At 40.4% G+C, this 20,205-nt stretch overlaps 1 protein-coding gene across 1 annotated transcript in view; it reads left to right on the top strand.

The window, feature by feature from the left end:
- Window positions 1-20,205, top strand: part of LOC132153254 (E3 ubiquitin-protein ligase SH3RF3-like) — a 77,730-nt gene that overhangs the window by 45,487 nt on the left and 12,038 nt on the right. The window contains exons 2-6 of the mRNA XM_059562640.1: window positions 3,466-3,741; window positions 5,737-5,832; window positions 13,778-14,095; window positions 17,600-17,703; window positions 18,168-18,338. Of these exons, the coding sequence (XP_059418623.1) occupies window positions 3,466-3,741; window positions 5,737-5,832; window positions 13,778-14,095; window positions 17,600-17,703; window positions 18,168-18,338 (965 nt within the window). The remainder of the gene's footprint in view (window positions 1-3,465; window positions 3,742-5,736; window positions 5,833-13,777; window positions 14,096-17,599; window positions 17,704-18,167; window positions 18,339-20,205) is intronic.

The raw sequence follows: 20,205 nt of genomic DNA, 5'->3' as shown, positions 1-20,205 counted from the left end.
ATCTATCTTAGTGATGGGAAGTTCGATTCTTTTCCACAGAATCAGTTCAGAATCAAATACCAAAAGAATCAGTTCGGTTCAGACGCACTGTGAGTCAGTCGGCTTCACGCTGAATCATGCATGCGCAGTATCATCAGCTCCTCTGTTCTCAAAACAGACACGTCCGAAAGAAACGGTTTTGGTTCAGTGTACTGGTGATCCGAACACCGATGCAACCGGTTCTTGACTCGAGAACGAGAATCACTCTAACCGGCACGTGCTGCAGTTCAGTATCATCAGCTGCTCTGCTCGTGTTCATGTTCTGTTTACTACAAACTCAATTTGTGAATGTGTCATCACTAACTATAAATACAGTACACATATTTCATAAATCATCACTTATTCCTATTAAACATAGAGTCTTTAGAGTTCTTAATTATTGTCCAACTTCCCTGAAACCCCCTCTGGCCTATACATAATCTACAATATACAGATTAGAAACATTCATCTTAAAAAAAAAATAATAATAATAATAAAAATGTATATAGATCTTTTATCACACTTTCCGAAATACTTTACACGCATGCGCAGTAGCATCAGTTCATCGGTTCTCAAATCGGACGCGTCCGACAGAAACGATTCTCAGTTCATTGTACTGGTGATCCGAAAACCGATGCAACCGGCTCTTGACTCGAGAACGAGAACTGCTCCAGCAGTGGGCGTGTTCGTTCGTCATCTGGCTCGGCTCGGCTCGGTGTTCATCTTCAGTTCGGTCTACTACACAGCAGTTCAGTCAGTGTACTGTTTGAGTAAATGAATTACTCCGGGTTTATTCTGACTCAGAGGGAGTGTCAGTCACGTTAAAAAAGTTAACATCTTAAGTAATTTGTGGATTAATGCTTATTGGAGACGTAAACCGTTTCAAACGATTCAGTTCGATTTGGTGAACTGGTCCAACCGGTTCACTAAGAAGAGCCGGTTAAATTGAACGATTCGTTCACGAATCGGACATCACCAATCTATCTCTGGCAGCGCCAGCAAGCAAACACAGATCTGAATTTAGCAGCTGATGATATGACTTGCTGAACGTACTCGCACCGGTGTGATTGTATTAAAATTAATAAAATCTTAATCGGCTATTTTTTGTCTTTTGGAAGCTGCATTCAACTTGACTCCCCTCTGTTATAAGCCACACACGTACAACAAACTAATGTCACAGTGGTATCGTGTACTGTAATCGAATGTAGCCCAAGTTATTACCTGTTAAACAGTAGACAGCACACGCGGTGTTCATCTAATAAGGATCTCCATCGCAAGCAAATAATAGCCTTTGCAGATTTGCTTTCAATTCAGTGCAGATCCATAGCCCCGTTTTCAACGCTGCTGATGTTAAACGTTACAACTCCGAGTGAACCACTTCAGACGCTCAGCGCGTGCGGCAGGGAACTGAACGAATCATTCAAACTGATTCATGAACCAATTCACTCGTTTGCCAATTGGTTTGATCAAGCCTTTGAACAGAATTGACTCAAAAGAATGAATCATTCGCGAATGGGCATCGCTCATTGCCCAGAGAAAAGTAGACGGCGCATTTGGAATAAACTGAAGCATTTATAACATTAATTGCATTAAGATAAAGTAACGAGAGGAGCGTCGCCCACAGTAACGAAGTAAAAGTACAGATTTTCCCCAAAAAATGTACTCAAGTAAGAGTATAAAGTACCCATCTTTAAATATACTCCGAAAAGTATTAGTTACCCCAAAAAATTACTCAAGTAAATGTAACGAAGTAAATGTAACTCGTTACTACCCACCTCTGAAATCAATCATTCAAATGATTCGTTCAAAACTGCTGATGGCTCTGTAGTGACTTCATTTGGATCTGGTTTGTTATATATTTTGTAAATATTGTGCCACTAAAATGGAAATTATTGATATAAACTTCTTGTTTATTGAACTGTTAAAAAAACCTAGTATGATAAATGCTGATTAATGAGTGTCAGTAGCTGTAATTAAACTATATGTGTTTATGTTTTTAACATGAGTATCCATGCATAATTAATGTAAAAGCATCATTAACTCAGCACTTACAGTGTGTTTACAGTCTGCATTATTCATCAAGTTGTTTGCATTAAAGCAATAATCCGCTCAAGCCGGGCTTTACAGTGATTTTACCAGGGTAAGGAGCCAAGGGCTATTTTTAAGGATGATGTGAAGCACAGTGCCTGAAACCTAATTAACTGTGGTAAAATCACAGTAAATCAGGAGCTCCTCAGATCTTTCCCAGCGTTGCATCAGATCTCTGCTGAATTTCAGACTCTTTCAGGAGTTTAGGGCTTGTTTTTGATTGATGAGGTATTTCAGACCGTCTCAGGAGTCTGTGTTTGAGTCTACTGAAGCATCATCATCATCATCATCACTGGATCACACTCAGCTGACTGATATGGGTTATAATTGAGATGACCTGATCAGTTGAGTCTGTGCACAGTTGCTCGTATGTTGATGAAGAGCAAGAAAAGCTTGACAGACATTTAGCCGGATTATTTCCCATCATCCTCTGTAGCAGGAGGAGAATGATAAATTACACAAAATATCCATATTTGAGCTTCATTTGTGTATATTTATAATTTTATATTTAAATTATTTATATTTGTTTTATATTCTAATTTTAAACTTTTAATCATTTTGTTGTGTTTATGCCATTTTTTGTTGATTTATTTTTTGTTTAGTTTAGAATTTTCTAATTTTATGTTTTTAAATTTTTTTTAATATTTATATTCATATTTATTTTTATATTTTGAAGTTTTTGTCATTTTGTTGTGTGTTTTTTTTTTTTTAATAATTTTTTTGCTTATATTTAGAATTTTATTTTGATATACATTTTTATGTTTTAATTTTTTTATATTCATATTTATTTTTATCTTTTTAAAATTTTTAATTTTGTTGTGTGTTTTTGTGATTTTTAACCTTTTTTATTTTTTGATGTGATGGTCTTTGATATAATATTATGGTTTTTGTTTAGATTTTGAATAGTATTTTATATATATATATATATATATATATATATGCATTTATATCTTATATTTATTCTTATTATTTGAATGTTTTTGTCATTTTGTTGTGTGTTTTTTTTGTGAATGTAGCATTTATGGTTCTAATTTTAGTTCTACACATGAAACAACATATTTTAGAAATGCTGCCTTGACAACAAATTAAAATAAAATAACCTTGTTCATAATATTTTAGTTCATTTTTGTTTATTGTATAAATTTGTATGGTTTTATTTAACGATAATTAGCATGCACTAGTGCTAGAAGCTTCTTGTGCTTGTCTAAGGATTAAAAAAGAAATACGCATGTGTCTTTTCATCATTTTTAAGCACACATGATGTCATAGTTAAGATTCCCGAACTGTTGAATCCGGCGTGAGTCACTGAAGCTCTTGATCCGTGTTTCAGTCTCTGGTCTTTGTCTCTCCGTCCTCCAGAACGTTCCTCAGCTGCCGTGTGGTCAAGCGCTCTACAGCTACGAGGGCAAAGAAGCGGGCGACCTGAAGTTCAGTAAAGGTGACATCATCATCCTGCGACGGAAGGTGGACGAGAACTGGTTCCACGGTGAGCTGAACGGCAGCCACGGCTTCCTCCCGGCGAGCTACATCCAGTGCATCCGCCCGCTGTCCCAGACACCGCCGCAGGGGAAGGCTCTCTACGACTTCCAGGTCACAGACAAAGACCAGGACAAAGACTGCCTGACCTTCAGTAAGGTACTGACCATAACACTGCTCCAGTCCTGAAAGAGTCTCTTCTGCTCAGCAGGGGTGCATTTATCTGATCAAAAATACATTAAAAACAGAGAAATATTATTATAAAGTAAATCAGCTGTTTTCTGTGTGAATCTGTGTTAAAGTGTAATTTATTTCTGTGATGCTCCGCTGTATTTTCAGCATCATTCCTCCAGTCTTCAGTGCCACATGATCTTCAGAAATCAGAATAATATGATGATTTACTGCTCAAGAAACATTTCTGATTATTATCAGTGTTGAACACAGTTGTGCTGTGGAATATTTTGGTGGAAACTAATGCATTTTATTTTTCAGGATTCACAGATGAACAGAAAGTTCAGAATACAGCGTTTATTTTTAATAGAAATCTTCTGTGACATTAAAAATGTCTTTACTGACACCTAACTGAATAAAAGTGTTAATTTCTCTCTCTCTCTCATTTTCATTTAGTTTAATATAAGTAATAAGTAATAAAATAACTAAAATGACTTAAATAATAAAAACCCTGCAGACATAAAAAAGTAATAAAATGACGTTAAAATTACGATAGATACGAAAAATACAACCCAATTCAAAATATTAACAAAACTATTGTAGTGTATCAATGATAAAATCTAGCTTCTGATCTAGCTTTCTAGTAATAATAGTGTTTCTGTAGTAGTTTATTTAAAGTTGCTTTAAATAAAAGCATCTGCTAAATGCACAAATGTAAATATAGTGACGTGAAATAAGATTCAAGATTGGTCCCCATTGACTTTCACTGTTCTTTAATGTTGCACAGAAGAGAGTGAGTCAGGAGGGAGAGTGAATGGTGACAGAGTCTCACACGCTCAGACGTCTGAATGCATTACTGCACAAGCATCCTCTGTCCTCCTGAAGACACACACTGGAGGAAGAGAGACATCTGCGTGCTAAACACTCGATTCAGATGAGCTCTTATCAGATCATCAGATTCAAGTTCAGAGTCACTGATTCAGCAGAACTGATCTGAATAAACACAGAGTTATTCCAATATCAATAAAATACTAGTATTGATTTATTAATACTTCGAATTGGTTTCTATTTCTTCATTTTCAAGTGTTTTTGTTGCATTTTTGCCATTTTTAGAAATTTAATTTTAGTTATTTGGCACATCAGTTTAAACAAAATTAAACTAAACTTAAAGTAAAGAAGTGTTGACTTGGCAGCTAGCCGATTTTTGTAAAAAAAAAAAAAATCTGTTTACAATTTGTAATGGTTTCAAATTAAAATTTTGTCAACTATAATAATTCTAGAGCTGCTTTACAGCTGAATTTGTTTCAAAATTGATGAATTATGCAACATTAACTCTGTCTCTAAACTGAACTGAACTGAGGGAAGTCGTGGCCTAATGGTTAGAGAATCAGACTCCCAATCGAAGGGTTGTGAGTTCGAGTCTCGGGCCGGCAGGAATTGTGGGTGGGGGGAGTGCATGTACAGTTCTCTCTCCACCTTCAATACCACGACTTAGGTGCCCTTGAGCAAGGCATCGAACCCCCAACTGCTCCCTGGGCGCCGCAGCATAAATGATGCCCACTGCTCCGGGTGTGTGCTCACAGTGTGTGTGTGTGTTCACTGCTCTGTGTGTGTGCACTTCTGATGGGTTAAATGCAGAGCACAAATTCTGAGTATGGGTCACCATACTTGGCCGAATGTCACTTCACTTCACTTCTTCAACTGATCTAAATAATTGACAATATTGTCTTCTGTAGAGCTTCTTAACTTTTTTATTTTTCTATTCCAATATATAAAACTCAGAATTTAGAGAAAGTGAGTCAGAATTGTGAGATGATCTTAACTGGCTTCTGTATGATAGAGATAAACTGATTAGTTTTCTACACAGACAGAAGTGAGATTATCCTGCTAATATAAATCTGAGTATTTAATATGCAGTGGCTGATTTATTTCTCATTCTGTTGTGAATATTGAAATGTGATGTTTCTCTGTTTATTCTCTCAGGACGAGATTCTCACCGTCATACGAAGAGTGGACGATAACTGGGCAGAAGGCATGCTGGGAGATAAAATCGGGATTTTTCCCATCTTATACGTGGAGGTACGTGCACCGGTGTGTCGTTTTAGAAACGTGCAAGTGATGCATTATGGGTAATGTGTATTGATTTGGACAGGAGAGATGTTCTGATGTCCTTTAGCAGGTCAGGGAATTAAACGTTTACAATTTTGATAAAAAATGGTCTGTGTAACAGTATTATGAGAAATGTCCTTTTAAAATATTATTTTGACAGCATTAAAGGAATAGTTCACTAAAAAAAATTAACATTTGATAAAAATATGCTCATCGTCATGTCATTTGACGATCAGGATGAGTTTGTGTCTTCATCAGGTTTGTAGAAATGTAGCACTGCATCAGTGTCTCATCAGTGGATGCTCTGCAGTGAATGGGTGCCGTCAGAACGAGAGTCTGATAAAAACATCACAATAATCCACAGCACTCCAGTCCATCAGTGAACATCTGGAGAAGACAAAAGATGAAACACATCCAGCATTAAGATGATTTTAACTCAAACACATAGAGTCTATAATCCATAATAACACTTCCTCCAGTGAAAAAGTGTTCTGGTCTGAATCAGGAGAGAAATCTGCACAGATCAAGCAGCGTTTAAACAGCTCTAAACTAATCTGTGAGAGACAACAGCAGATGCACTTCTTCACTGGAGGAAGTGTTATTATGGATTATAGACTCTATGTGTTTGAGTTAAAAACAAATGACCTGAGGATGAACACATTTACATTACAGTATTTTCATTTCTGAGTGGACTCTTCCTTTAATCGTTCACTCTCTGATCCGAAGCTGCTGCCAGTGCTTTATTTCTTCTGAACTCATCAGCTGAACGTTGCTTATTTGACTCATAACTCATGGATTTCTCTCAGTATGATTAGTGCAGGAACTCAAACTCCTCTGCCCCCGCGATCAACGGATGAAAATGGGAAAATAAAAGATGTTTATCATTTTTCTCCTCTTCACCTCATTTAGAATCTGTCCTCGAGGCTCAATCACGCTGGGGTTTTAATGATGTAAATGGTGTAATCGAGCTCCTTGGCTTGATCTGATCTGGGATCTTCTCACTGGTGTTTTATTGTGCTGTAAAGTGTGGCGTGGAGCGCCGCTGCAAGGAGTGCTGGGATATGACTAGAGCTTGATCAATCAATCAAAAGAAAATAATAAGAATGTAAGAAAATGCATGAATAATATGAAGCTTTTTTTTAATGAGAATTTAATGAGAACACACACTAACACTCAAACACACATGCAAACTGGCACACACTCCCATACACACACATGTATGCTCACACACACAAACACACACTCGCACACAAAAACATGCATACATTTATACACATTCACAAACACACAAGCACACTCACACACACTTATACATACACATGCACATTAATGTTTACTTATACATTCACACACATATATTCACACTCACACACTTCCATACATGTGTGGACCCTCACAGGCACTTATACACACACACACACACACATACACACACTCATACTCTCATACAAACCCGATTCCACAAAAGTTGGGACACTGTACAAATTGTGAATAAAAACAGAATGCAATGATGTGGAGGTTTCAAATTTCAATATTTTATTCAGAATACAACATAGAAGACATATCAAATGTTTTAACTGAGAATATGTATAATATTCAGGGAAAAATACGTTGATTTTAAATGTCATGGCATCAACACATCTCAATAAAGTTGGGACAAGGCCATGTTTACCAGTGTGTGGCATCCCCTCTTCTTTTTATAACAGTCTGCAAACGTCTGGGGACTGAGGAGACAAGTTGCTCAAGTTTAGGAATAGGAATGTTGTCCCATTCTTGTCTAATACAGGCATCTAGTTGCTCAACTGTCTTAGGTCTTCTTTGTCACATCTTCCTCTTTATGATGCACCAAATGTTTTCTATGGGTGAAAGATCTAGACTGTAGGCTGGCCATTTCAGTACCCGGATCCTTCTTCTACACAGCCATGATGTTGTAATTGATGCAGTATGTGGTCTGGCATTGTCATGTTGGAAAATGCAAGGTCTTGCCTGAAAGAGACGAGGTCTGGATGAGAGCATATGTTGTTCTAGAACTTGGATATACCTTTCAGCATTGATGGTGCCTTTCCAGATGTGTAAGCTGCCCTTGCCACATGCACTCATGCAACCCCATACCATCAGAGATGCAGCTTCTGAACTGAGCGCTGATAACAACTTGGGTTGTCCTTGTCCTCTTTAGTCCAGATGACATGGTGTCCCAGTTTTCCAAAAAGAGCTTCGAATTTTGATTAGTCTGACCACAGAACAGTTTTCTACTTTGCCACAGTTCATTTTAAATGAGCCTTGGCCCAGAGAAAACAACTGCGCTTCTGGATCATGTTTAGATATGGCTTCTTTTTTGACCTATAGAGTTTTAGCCGGCAACGGCGAATGGCACAGTGGATTGTGTTAACGGCAATGTTTTCTGGAAGTATTCCTGAGCCCATGTTATTATTTTTATTAAAGTAGCATTCCTGTATGTGATGCAGTGCCGTCTAAGAGCCGAAGATCACGGGCATCCAGTATGGTTTTCCAGCCTTGACCCTTACACACAGAGATTGTTTCAGATTCTCTCAATCTTTGGATGATATTATGCACTGTAGATGATGATAACTTCAAACTCTTTGTAATGTTTCTCTGAGAAACTCCTTTCTGATATTGCTCCACTATTTTTTGCCGCAGCATTGGGGGAATTGGTGATCCTCTGCCCATCTTGACTTCTGAGAGACACTGCCACTCTGAGAGGCTCTTTTATACCCAATCATGTTGCCAATTGACCTAATAAGTTGCTAATTGGTCCTCCAGCTGTTCCTTATATGTACATTTAACTTTTTTCCGGCCTCTTATTGCTACCTGTCCCAACTTTTTTGGAATTAGTAGCTCTCATGAAATCCAAAATGTGCCAATATTTTACATGACATTTCAAAATGTCTCACTTTCCAACTTTTTATATGGTATCTATATTCTTTTATGAATAAAATATAAGTTTGAGATTTGTAAATTATTCCATTCCTTTTTTTATTCACAATTTGTACAGTGTCCCAACTTTTTTGGAATCGGGTTTGTACATACATGCACACTCACACACACTTACACATTCACACACATGCACACTCAAATGCACTTATACACACATGCACACTCACACACACTTACACATTCACACACATGTCAATGTCAATGTCACCTTTATTTATATAGCGCTTTAAACAAAATACATTGCGTCAAAGCAACTGAACAACATTCATTAGGAAAACAGTGTCAATAATGCAAAAATGATAGTTAAAGGCAGTTCATCATTGAATTCAGTTATGTCATCTCTGTTCAGTTAAATAGTGTCTGTGCATTTATTTGCAATCAAGTCAACGATATCGCTGTAGATGAAGTGTCCCCAACTAAGCAAGCCAGAGGCAACAGCGGCAAGGAACCGAAACTCCATCGGTGACAGAATGGAGAAAAAAACCTTGGAAGAAACCAGGCTCAGTTGGGGGGCCAGTTCTCCTCTGACCAGACGAAACCAGTAGTTCAATTCCAGGCTGCAGCAAAATCAGATTGTGCAGAAGAATCATCTGTTTCCTGTGGTCTTGTCCTGGTGCTCCTCTGAGACAAGGTCTTTACACGGGATCTGTATCTGGGGCTCTAGTTGTCCTGGTCTCCGCTGTCTTTCAGGGTTGTAGAGGTCCTTTCTAGGTGCTGATCCAGCATCTGGTCTGGATACGTACTGGATCCGGGTGACTGCAGTGACCCTCTGATCTGGACACAGACTGGATCTGGTGGCTACGGTGACCTCGGAACAAGAGAGAAACAGACAAATATTAGCGTAGATGCCATTCTTCTAATGATGTAGCAAGTACATAGGGTGTTATGGGAAGTGTTTCCGGTTCCGGTTTACCTAATTAATGCAGCCTAAAAATCCTTTAACAGATTTGGATTAATAAAAGCATATTAGTATGTTATGTGTATGCCAGGTTAAAGAGATGGGTCTTTAATCTAGATTTAAACTGCAAGAGTGTGTCTGCCTCCCGAACAATGTTAGGTAGGTTATTCCAGAGTTTGGGCGCCAAATAGGAAAAGGATCTGCCGCCTGCAGTTGATTTTGATATTCTAGGTATTATCAAATTGCCTGAGTTTTATAATTTAAACAGAGGATTATAATGTAAAAGGAGCTCATTCAAATACTGAGGTGCTAAACCATTCAGGGCTTTATAAGTAATAAGCAATATTTTAAAATCTATGCGATGCTTGATAGGGAGCCAGTGCAGTGTTGACAGGACCGGGCTAATATGGTCATACTTCCTGGTTCTAGTAAGAACTCTTGCTGCTGCATTTTGGACTAGCTGTAGTTTGTTTACTAAGCGTGCAGAACAACCACCCAATAAAGCATTACAATAATCTAACCTTGAGGTCATAAATGCATGGATTAACATTTCTGCATTTGACATTGAGAGCATAGGCCATAATTTAGATATATTTTTGAGATGGAAAAAATGCAGTTTTACAAATGCTAGAAATGTGGCTTTCTAAGGAAAGATTGCAATCAAATAGCACACCTAGGTTCCTAATAATGACGAAGAATTGACAGAGCAACCATCAAGTCTTAGACAGTGTTCTAGGTTATTACAAGCAGAGTTTTTAGGTCCTATAATTAACACCTCTGTTTTTTCAGAATTTAGCAGTAAGAAATTACTCGTCATCCAGTTTTTTATATCGACTATGCAATCCATTAGTTTTTCAAATTAGTGTGTTTCACCGGGCTGCAAAGAAATATAGAGCTGAGTATCATCAGCATAACAGTGAAAGCTAACACCATGTTTCCTGATGATATCTCCCAAGGGTAACATATAAAGCGTGAAGAGTAGCGGCCCTAGTACTGAGCCTTGAGGTACTCACATGCACACTCACATGCACTTATAAACACATGCACACTCACACACACTTACACATTCACACACATGCACACTCACATGCACTTATACACACATGCACACTCACATGCACTTATATACATACTCACATTCACACTCACAACCCACATGATCTTATACACACACGCACTCATGCACAGATTCACGTGAAGTCTACATGTTAAAACAGACTTGACACAATAGCTGTTGATAGCGCAGGGTTTATTCCCTCAGATTGTGCTCGTGCGGCTCACACTACGAGTTATTTCTGTACGCGTCTGACAGCCTGTCATTATTCCACTGCACATTTGCTGCTGTGTGATTTTCTTTTTGTCGTCTTCCCGTGGTGTAATTACACAGCGTGATGGGCTCTATTATTAGCACAATTAGCAGCACCCTGCACGCGGCAAAGCGTCTGAACGTTCACTTCCCCGTGTGACTGAAGCCAGAGCTTGACCTATATTAACCACATTTCAAAGTTCACGGCTGTGCTAACGAGCTGGGCTCCTAACAAACCAGTGAACGGGAGTAACGGGACCCTCCAGAAACAACAAGCACGTCACTAATCACACGGTTGTTTCCACAATTAAACATGATGTCAATGCTCAATATTTCCTGGTCTTTGTCCTAAACTGCTTGTGGTGTCAGATCGGTTGTAACGTGACCACACACACACGTTATGCATGCAATTAATGTGCTCTGACCATCTCATCTCAGAGTAATAATGTTATGACCTTCAGAAGGCTTCGGTGTTCATCTGCAGAGACCCTCACCAGGTCTGTGGGGTCCATCAATCAGCCTCATTTACATGATACTTGCATATTATTATCATATTTATGAATGCAGGACTGTCAGTTGAAACAAAGGGCTCCAGTCACTTTTGATCTGTTTGTTGGCTGCACACCATCACATCTGCTTTTGTTTGTGTTTCTATTCATCAAGACATCAGTTTAGTCCGATTACATAAAAACATTTGCATATTGATTCATTATAGTAGGATAACCTGTCATAATGATTGTTTTAAGTGAAGCAAAACTGATGTCAGTTTCCCACAAAAATTATGTCCCTTCCTGCCAGATGATGTCATTGGCTTTAATTAGTCATAGTTTTGACATTGAGGACTCAGGAAAAAGCTGTAAATTGATTATCAATTAAAGCAATGTTACTAAAAAAAGTGTTTGATTTCAGAAAGGAAAACAAAAACGAAGAAACAACTGCACACATGGAACTCAAAGCTCTTCACTAGAACCAGCCAAAACAAACGTCTGCTTTAACTTGAAGAGATTGTACCAGAAATATATTACTATTGTATTATATCATATATTACATAAACTTACTTATATTATAGTATATTACTTAAAGTTTTTTTTTTGATAAATTGAAAGAACAGCATAGTTTGTTACATTTGTTACATTTAGATTTATTTGGTACATTTATATTATTTACATCAAGCTTTTGAATGGTATAGTAGTGGATACTTTTATTGAAACTTCATAATGTTTCACTTGATTATACATTTAGTCAAGAATTATAGTTTGGAAAAAATCTAACTAGTACAATGTTTACACATTATGTGAAAACTAGTACAGTAGAGTAGACCAGTAGAGACTTACTCATGTTTATGATCTTTGCTGAATAAAGCGCTTCATTCTTTTTTTCTGAGGAAATCCAAATCTCAAATCCTCAACCACATCACATCTTCTTGGGGTGAATTATGTCTTATTCCTTTCATTGCGAAGCAAACAGTAAAATAAAAAAAAACTTGAAGAACAGTCTGGCTGCATTGTCTTCTGTTATGGGCGTATTCAAGCCACGCGCTTCAGTGAAACATTAGAATCTGAATAGGGCGCTCAGCGCGGGGGCGTGGTCACATTAGAAGATAATGAAGGGAGACGTGAAAAACGGACATCGCGTTGTTTTCATATGGATTGCTTCATCACAGAATATTTGTTTTCGGTAATAAAGGTAGACATGTCAGGCTTTCTATAGATGTATCTCTCATGTCGCTTCGTTGAGTTATAGTTCATTTCAATGACGCATTTGTAAGTGAAGATCAATGCAGACAAAGGCTGCAGACAGCACACTTTGTTTGTGTGTCTTTATTTTATAAATGCACAAAGTTTTGTTGTTATTATGTCTGTATACAAATAAAAGTACACCCTATACAGATTCTATTGATGTATTGCTCTTGTCTGTACGATCAAAACTGAAAGTGTAATGTTAGTTCTTTTCGGGGTTATCAGGAGAAAATGCCTCATCACGTGTCTACTCCAGAGGGTTAAGCTGAAGGTGATGGTCCTTCATCCAGCAAGAAATGTTGTTAGACAAGCTGAGATGTGAATAGCTACCGTCGGATCATCAGGATGGAATGAGAGGTAGAGTGTCATTAGCATAGCAGTGATATGAAAAGCCGTGTTTCTGAATGACAAAACCTAATGATGCCATGTAGACAGAGAAGAGAAGTGGTCCAAGAACTGAGCCCTGAGGCACCCCAGTAGTTAGATGTTGTGACTTGGACACCTCACCTCTCCAAGATACCTTGAAGGACCTATCTGATAGGTAAGACTCAAACCACTGGAGTGCGGGATCTGGTGGTTAACCGTGTCAAAAGCAGTGGACAGATCAAGCAGGATAAGTACTGAAGATTTGGATTCCGCTCTTGCCAGTCTTAAAGCTTCAACAACTGAGAGCAAGGCCGTCTCAGCTGAATGTCCACTTCTGAAGCCAGATTGGTTGCTGTCAAGGAGGTTGTTGTGTGTGAGAAATGCAGAGACTTGGTTGAACACAGCTTGTTCAAGTGTTTTTGCAATGAAAGGAAGAAGGGAAACTGGTCTGTAGTTCTCTAAAAGAGATGGGTTGAGGGTGGATTTCTTAAGTAGTGGAGCTATACGAGCCTGTCTTAATGTTCACATAAAACATCATACAGACTGCACAGACTTTTTAAACTGAGCAGTGTAACTTATTACATGTGCAGCCTTGCTGAGCAGAAGAGACTACTGATCTAAGTGTAAAATAATAACTGTGTTTATCCTCAGTTGAATGAATCGGCGAAGCAGCTGATGGAGATGGACAAACCTTCCACGGCCCCGGTTCCGAGCGCAGAGCCCACGTCTCCCGCAGCCGTCAGCTGTAACGGGAACGCCGTGCACAGACACGCCGAGGGGAAGAAGAATGCCAAGAAGCGGCACTCGTTCACGGCACTCAGTGTGACGCAGCGCACGGCGCAGGTGATGGGGAACAACCGTCACTCGATGGAGATCAGCGCACCTGTACTCATCAGCTCCTCAGACCCCCGCGCCGCTGCTCGCATCGCAGACTGCCCTCACCTGTCCTCCAGCGCTCCTGCCACACAGGTACAGACACACACACGCACACCTATCCTCCAGCGCACCTGCCACACAGGTATAGACACACACACCTGTCCTCCAGCGCACCTGCTACACAGGTATAGACACACACACACACACACACACACACACCTATCCTCCAGCGCACCTGCCACACAGGTATAGACACACACACCTGTCCTCCAGCGCACCTGCCACACAGGTATAGACACACACACACACACACACACACACACACCTGTCCTCCAGCACACCTGCCACACAGGTACAGACACACACACACACACACCTGTCCTCCAGCGCACCTGCCACACAGGTACAGACCAACACACACACACACACACCTATCCTCCAGCGCACCTGCCACACAGGTACAGACACACACACACACACACCTATCCTCCAGCGCACCTGCCACACAGGTATAGACACACACACCTGTCCTCCAGCGCACCTGCCACACAGGTATAGACACACTCACACACACACACACACACACACACACCTGTCCTCCAGCACACCTGCCACACAGGTACAGACACACACACACACCTGTCCTCCAGCGCACCTGCCACACAGGTACAGACCAACACACACACCTATCCTCCAGCGCACCTGCCACTCAGGTACAGACACACACACACCTGTCCTCCAGCGCACCTGCCACACAGGTATAGACAGACACACACACACACACACACACCTGTCCTCCAGCACACCTGCCACACAGGTACAGACACACACACACACACCTGTCCTCCAGCGCACCTGCCACACAGGTACAGACCAACACACACACCTATCCTCCAGCACACCTGCCACTCAGGTACAGACACACACACACACCTGTCCTCCAGCGCACCTGCCACACAGGTACAGACCAACACACACACACACACACACCTATCCTCCAGCGCACCTGCCACACAGGTATAGACACACACACACACACACACACACACCTGTCCTCCAGCACACCTGCCACACAGGTACAGACACACACACACACCTGTCCTCCAGCGCACCTGCCACAGAGGTACAGACCAACACACACACCTATCCTCCAGCGCACCTGCCACTCAGGTACAGACACACACACACCTGTCCTCCAGCGCACCTGCCACACAGGTATAGACAGACACACACACACCTGTCCTCCAGCACACCTGCCACACAGGTACAGACACACACACCTGTCCTCCAGCGCACCTGCCACACAGGTACAGACACACACACACACACACCTGTCCTCCAGCGCACCTGCCACACAGGTACAGACAAACACACACACACACACACACACACACACACACACACACACACCTGTCTTCCAGCGCACCTGCCACACAGGTACAGACCAACACACACACACACACACACCTATCCTCCAGCGCACCTGCCACTCAGGTACAGACACACACACACCTGTCCTCCAGCGCACCTGCCACACAGGTATAAACAGACACACACACACACACACCTGTCCTCCAGCACACCTGCCACACAGGTACAGACACACACACACACACACACACACACACACACACACACACCTGTCCTCCAACGCACCTGCCACACAGGTACAGACACACACACACACACACACACACACCTGTCCTCCAGCGCACCTGCCACACAGGTACAGACACACACACACACACACACACACCTGTCCTCCAGCACAGCTGCCACACAGGTACAGACACACACACACACACCTGTCCTCCAACACAGCTGCTACAGAGGTACAGACACACACACACACACCTGTCCTCCAGCGCACCTGCCACACAGGTACAGACCAACACACACACACACCTGACCTCCAACACACCTGTCACACAGGTACAGACACACACACACACACACATACACACCTGCCACACAGGTACAGGCACACACACACCTGTCCTCCAGGGAAAAAATGAATTCTGTCTTTTTGTAGTCTTGTAGTACTGATTCATTCATTCGCTGCAGTGGTAAAGATGAGTCTGTATGTGATTTGGTTCGTTGTGTTAGTCTTCGTTACTACAGTTGTTTCTGTGACTCTTCACCCTCTCCTGCATCTCTAATGAATCTGAATGGCTCTAATTAGCGGCTCCTTAGGGCCTTATGTCCCTATTTACTTCCTTTTGTTGTGATTCGTTCAGTTCAGCTGCACAGACGAACATTCGGCTGATTGACAGTGAATGAGATTCTCTGTGTTGTTGATTCAGTTCAGATTCAGCATCAAGTGTGTTTGATTCACAGTGATTTAAGAATTTTTTACTGGCCAATGAAAGATTGGACTAGTTCCATGAGTCATCATCATCTCGTGAATAAGAGAGTGTTCAGATTATTTGATAACAACTTTGATTCATTTATGTGATTCAGTTTAAACTGTCCTTTTAAGTCAGTCAAATCAAAACTCTTAACTGCTTGATTCATTCACATCATTACTCAAAATGAATATATGTGTGTGTGTGTATAGTTTTGGGAATATATATATATATTTATATATGTAGGTCAAGATTGCTGTGTATGATTTTTGTAAAACACAACAACATTACTAAAACTTTAGCTAAAATTTAAGGAAAAATACAAAAAATGAATTAAATCTCAATTAAATATAAATATATACTGTATATTAGAAACAACTTTAATAATAATGATGTCAATCATACTAAAATAACATTAATTCTTTCTGTATTGAAAAACAGCATAAACGTGCCATGGTTATTTAAAATAGATTTATTACTGTATTTTTCTTCATTTATGAAAAATGTTGAATCTATTTGACTATAATGAATGATTATCAGATATAATCAGATCATCTTGTCACAGTAAATTCAGAGTCATAAATATATATATATAATAGAGTTATAGGCCTCTTGACCTCTGACCTGGGCTCAGCTGGTATGTTCGAGTAATAGCGGTGGGCTCCATTAGTGTTCTGAGGTCAAAGGTCAACATGAGTGAAACAGACGGATCATGTGCATTTATAACTCCCATAATGCATCAGCAGCTGCAGGAGCCCATTAGAGACGCGCTCAGAACGATCGGTTCAGTTTAAAGGTGATAGATAGATCTATAGATACATGTGACCCTGGAGCACAAAACCCGTCTTAAGTGTCAGTTTTTCAAATCTGGGATTTATACATAATCTGAAAGATGAATAAATCATCTCTCCAGTGATGTGTGGTTTGTTCAGAGGACAATATTTGTCTGAGATACAACTTTTTGAAAATCTGGAATCTGATGGAGCAAAAAATCGAAATATTGAGAAAATTATATTTTAAGTTGTTCAAATGAAGTTCTTAGCAATGCATATTACTAATCAAAAATTCAGTTTTAATATATTTACGGTAAGAGATTTACTAATCTTCATGAACATGATCTTTACTTAATATCCTAATGATTTTTGGCATAAAATAAAAATCAATAATTTTGAACCATACAATGTTTTTTGACAAATATATGTGTGTGTGTGTTTGTGTGTGTCTGTGTGTGTGTGATCTGTTGTCTTCACAGGACTCTTCAGTCGCAGTAAATGCAGCAGCTTCAGTTCCACCGCGTGTCACGTCAACAACCGGAGAGCTGCTCGCCGCGGCTAAAGTCCAGCTGCCTCTCAACATGTGAGTGATGATGATCTAATGCAGCGCTGCTGTTCATGCTGCTCCACACAGACCTGGACTTACATTTAAAACTACTTCAAATAGCTCCTTTCTATGTGTGTGTGTGAGTTTGTGAAGGATGACTTCAGTGTGTGTGTGTGTGTGTGTGTGTGTGTCTGTGTGTGTTAGTGTGTGTGAGTGTGTGTGTCAGTGTTTGTGTATGTGTGTGTGTGAGTTTGTGAAGGATGACTTCAGTCTGTGTGTGTGTGTGTGTGTCCATCAGTAGGTCAGTGGTCTATATTTTGAGCCGCTCTGTTCTTCCGCTCTTCCTGTGATTGATGCGGCTGTAATGAAATCGCTCAGTGTTTTAATAACAGACTCTGGACTCGATGTAATAAAATGCTGCTGTCAGAGCTGATCAAGTCTCCACACACACACTGCGTCAGGAACACGCTTCGCTCATGAATCTTTCTCTTCACCTGCAGATATCTGGCCATGTACGCATACAAACCGCAGAAGGCAGATGAGATGGAGCTGCGGAAGGGCGAGATGTACCGCGTGATGGAGAAGTGTCAGGACGGATGGTTCAAAGGCACATCGCTGCGCTCCGGAGGGTCTGGAGTTTTCCCAGGAAACTACGTCACACCTGTCTCCAGGTGAGCATTACTCAAATAATCCAGAAATTATGCAGCATCAGTGAGAAGGTTTAAGCTTCTCAGCTCTCATCATTAAAAGATGTTAAAAACACACCTGCATCAGCACACTATTCAGACTTTTTTCCTCAGAAATTACATTTATAATATTATATAATGTTTTATTGAGCAGAGGCTGTAAATGATGTTTCCTTTAACTGATCTTTGGGTTTGTTTGGAGCTCAAATAAAACAACCTTAAATTAAAGCGCGACAGAAAGAATGTGTTTTCTGCGAGTTCCAGATCTCCATCTCCAGCTGAAGTCATGAATCAGGTCAGCGCCGCAGGTGCATTTGAAATGCTCTGCTTTAACATCAAGAGTTGAGAAGGTGAAACCGCTCCGCCGCTGCATTGATTATGATGTATATCTGATGTGCCGTCAGAATCAGAATGAGCTTGATTTGCCAAGTGTGTGCAAACAAGGAATTTGCTGTGTGTGTGTTTTTGCTGCTTAACCACCCTGGATGAGGCCAATGGCTTTAGTGTCATCTGCAAACTTCAGGAGCTTGACAGCGGGGTCAGTAGAGGTGCAGTCGTTGGTGTAGAGGGAGAAGTGGAGTGGGGAGAGGACAGAGCCCTGGGGGGCACCAGTGCTGATGTGGGTTTTCCCAGCCTCACTAGCTGCTGTCTGTCAGGAAGCTGGTGATCCACTGACAGTTGGAGGGGGCACAGAGAGCTGTGTGAGGTTACTCTGAAGGTGTCTGGGATGATGGTGTTGAAGGTGGAGCTGAACTCAACAAATAAGATCCATGAATAATTCCCAGGTCTGTCGAGGTGTTGCAGGATGTAGTGCAGTCCAGTGTTGACCGCATCATTCACAGATCTGTTTGCTCCTTAAGCAAACTGAAGAGGATCCAGCAAGAGTGCGGTAATGTCCTTCAAGTAGGCCAGGACCAGTCTTTCAAATGACTTCATGGCCACAGATGTTAAAGCACCAGTTCTGTAGTCATTTAGCCCGGTTATTTTGGTGAGACCAGGCTTTTCAAACCTGCTGTAAAACTCATTCAAACCGTTGGCTAAAAGCTGATTCTCCACAGTGCTTGGGGTCGGCTTTCAGGCCCTTCCTCACTGATGCAGGGCTGTTGCTTGAAAACTTTTCGGAGTAGCTTCTGTTAGCCACTCTTATCTCGCTGTTCAGTGTGTGTTTGGCCTGTTTCTACAAGACTTTGAACCCACTCCTGTACGGGTCCTCTATTTGAGTCTTTTAATTTATTGAAAATTTATTGCGCACCTGCTGCAATTACTGACTCCGCTGATAGGTAGCAAATATAATTTATTGTTGTTTACCGGCCATGGCTGTATCCCTGCTAGTCACAACCTGATTAGCATTATAAGTTTATAGTTTGGCATTGACTCAGCAGGTGGCTTTTATTTGTTTTCGCAGCAAACACACTGTTTAATATGTCTCAGATTAAACACTGTATCTGCTGCAGTTCATGAGCTTCATGACTTCAGGTTTTGAGAGTTTTGCAAAAACTGAATGATCAAGGTCACATGATAAATCACTGTAAAAAATGTTTTATATTTAATTATTTATTTAATAATTCATTTACTACTTGAATAATAATTATCATAAATAATATATACTCACACACACCTTAAGCAGTAAATTATCATATTTTCATGATTTCTGAAGATCATGTGACACTGAAGACTGGAGGAATGATGCTGAAAATACAGCGGAGCATCACAGACATAAATTACACTTTAACACAGATTCACACAGAAATGTTTTACATTACAATAATATTTCAAATTTTTAGTATTTTTATTGTATTTTTGCTTAGTTTTGTCTATTTTTTTTTACATTTTAAGCTATTTTCTGTACAAT

The sequence above is a fragment of the Carassius carassius genome, chromosome 11 (genome assembly GCF_963082965.1).
Source record: "Carassius carassius chromosome 11, fCarCar2.1, whole genome shotgun sequence".
Classification (NCBI taxonomy): Eukaryota; Metazoa; Chordata; class Actinopteri; order Cypriniformes; family Cyprinidae; genus Carassius; species Carassius carassius.
The sequence above is the reverse complement of the archived record's forward strand: the minus strand, read 5'-3'. Positions and strand labels throughout refer to the sequence as shown.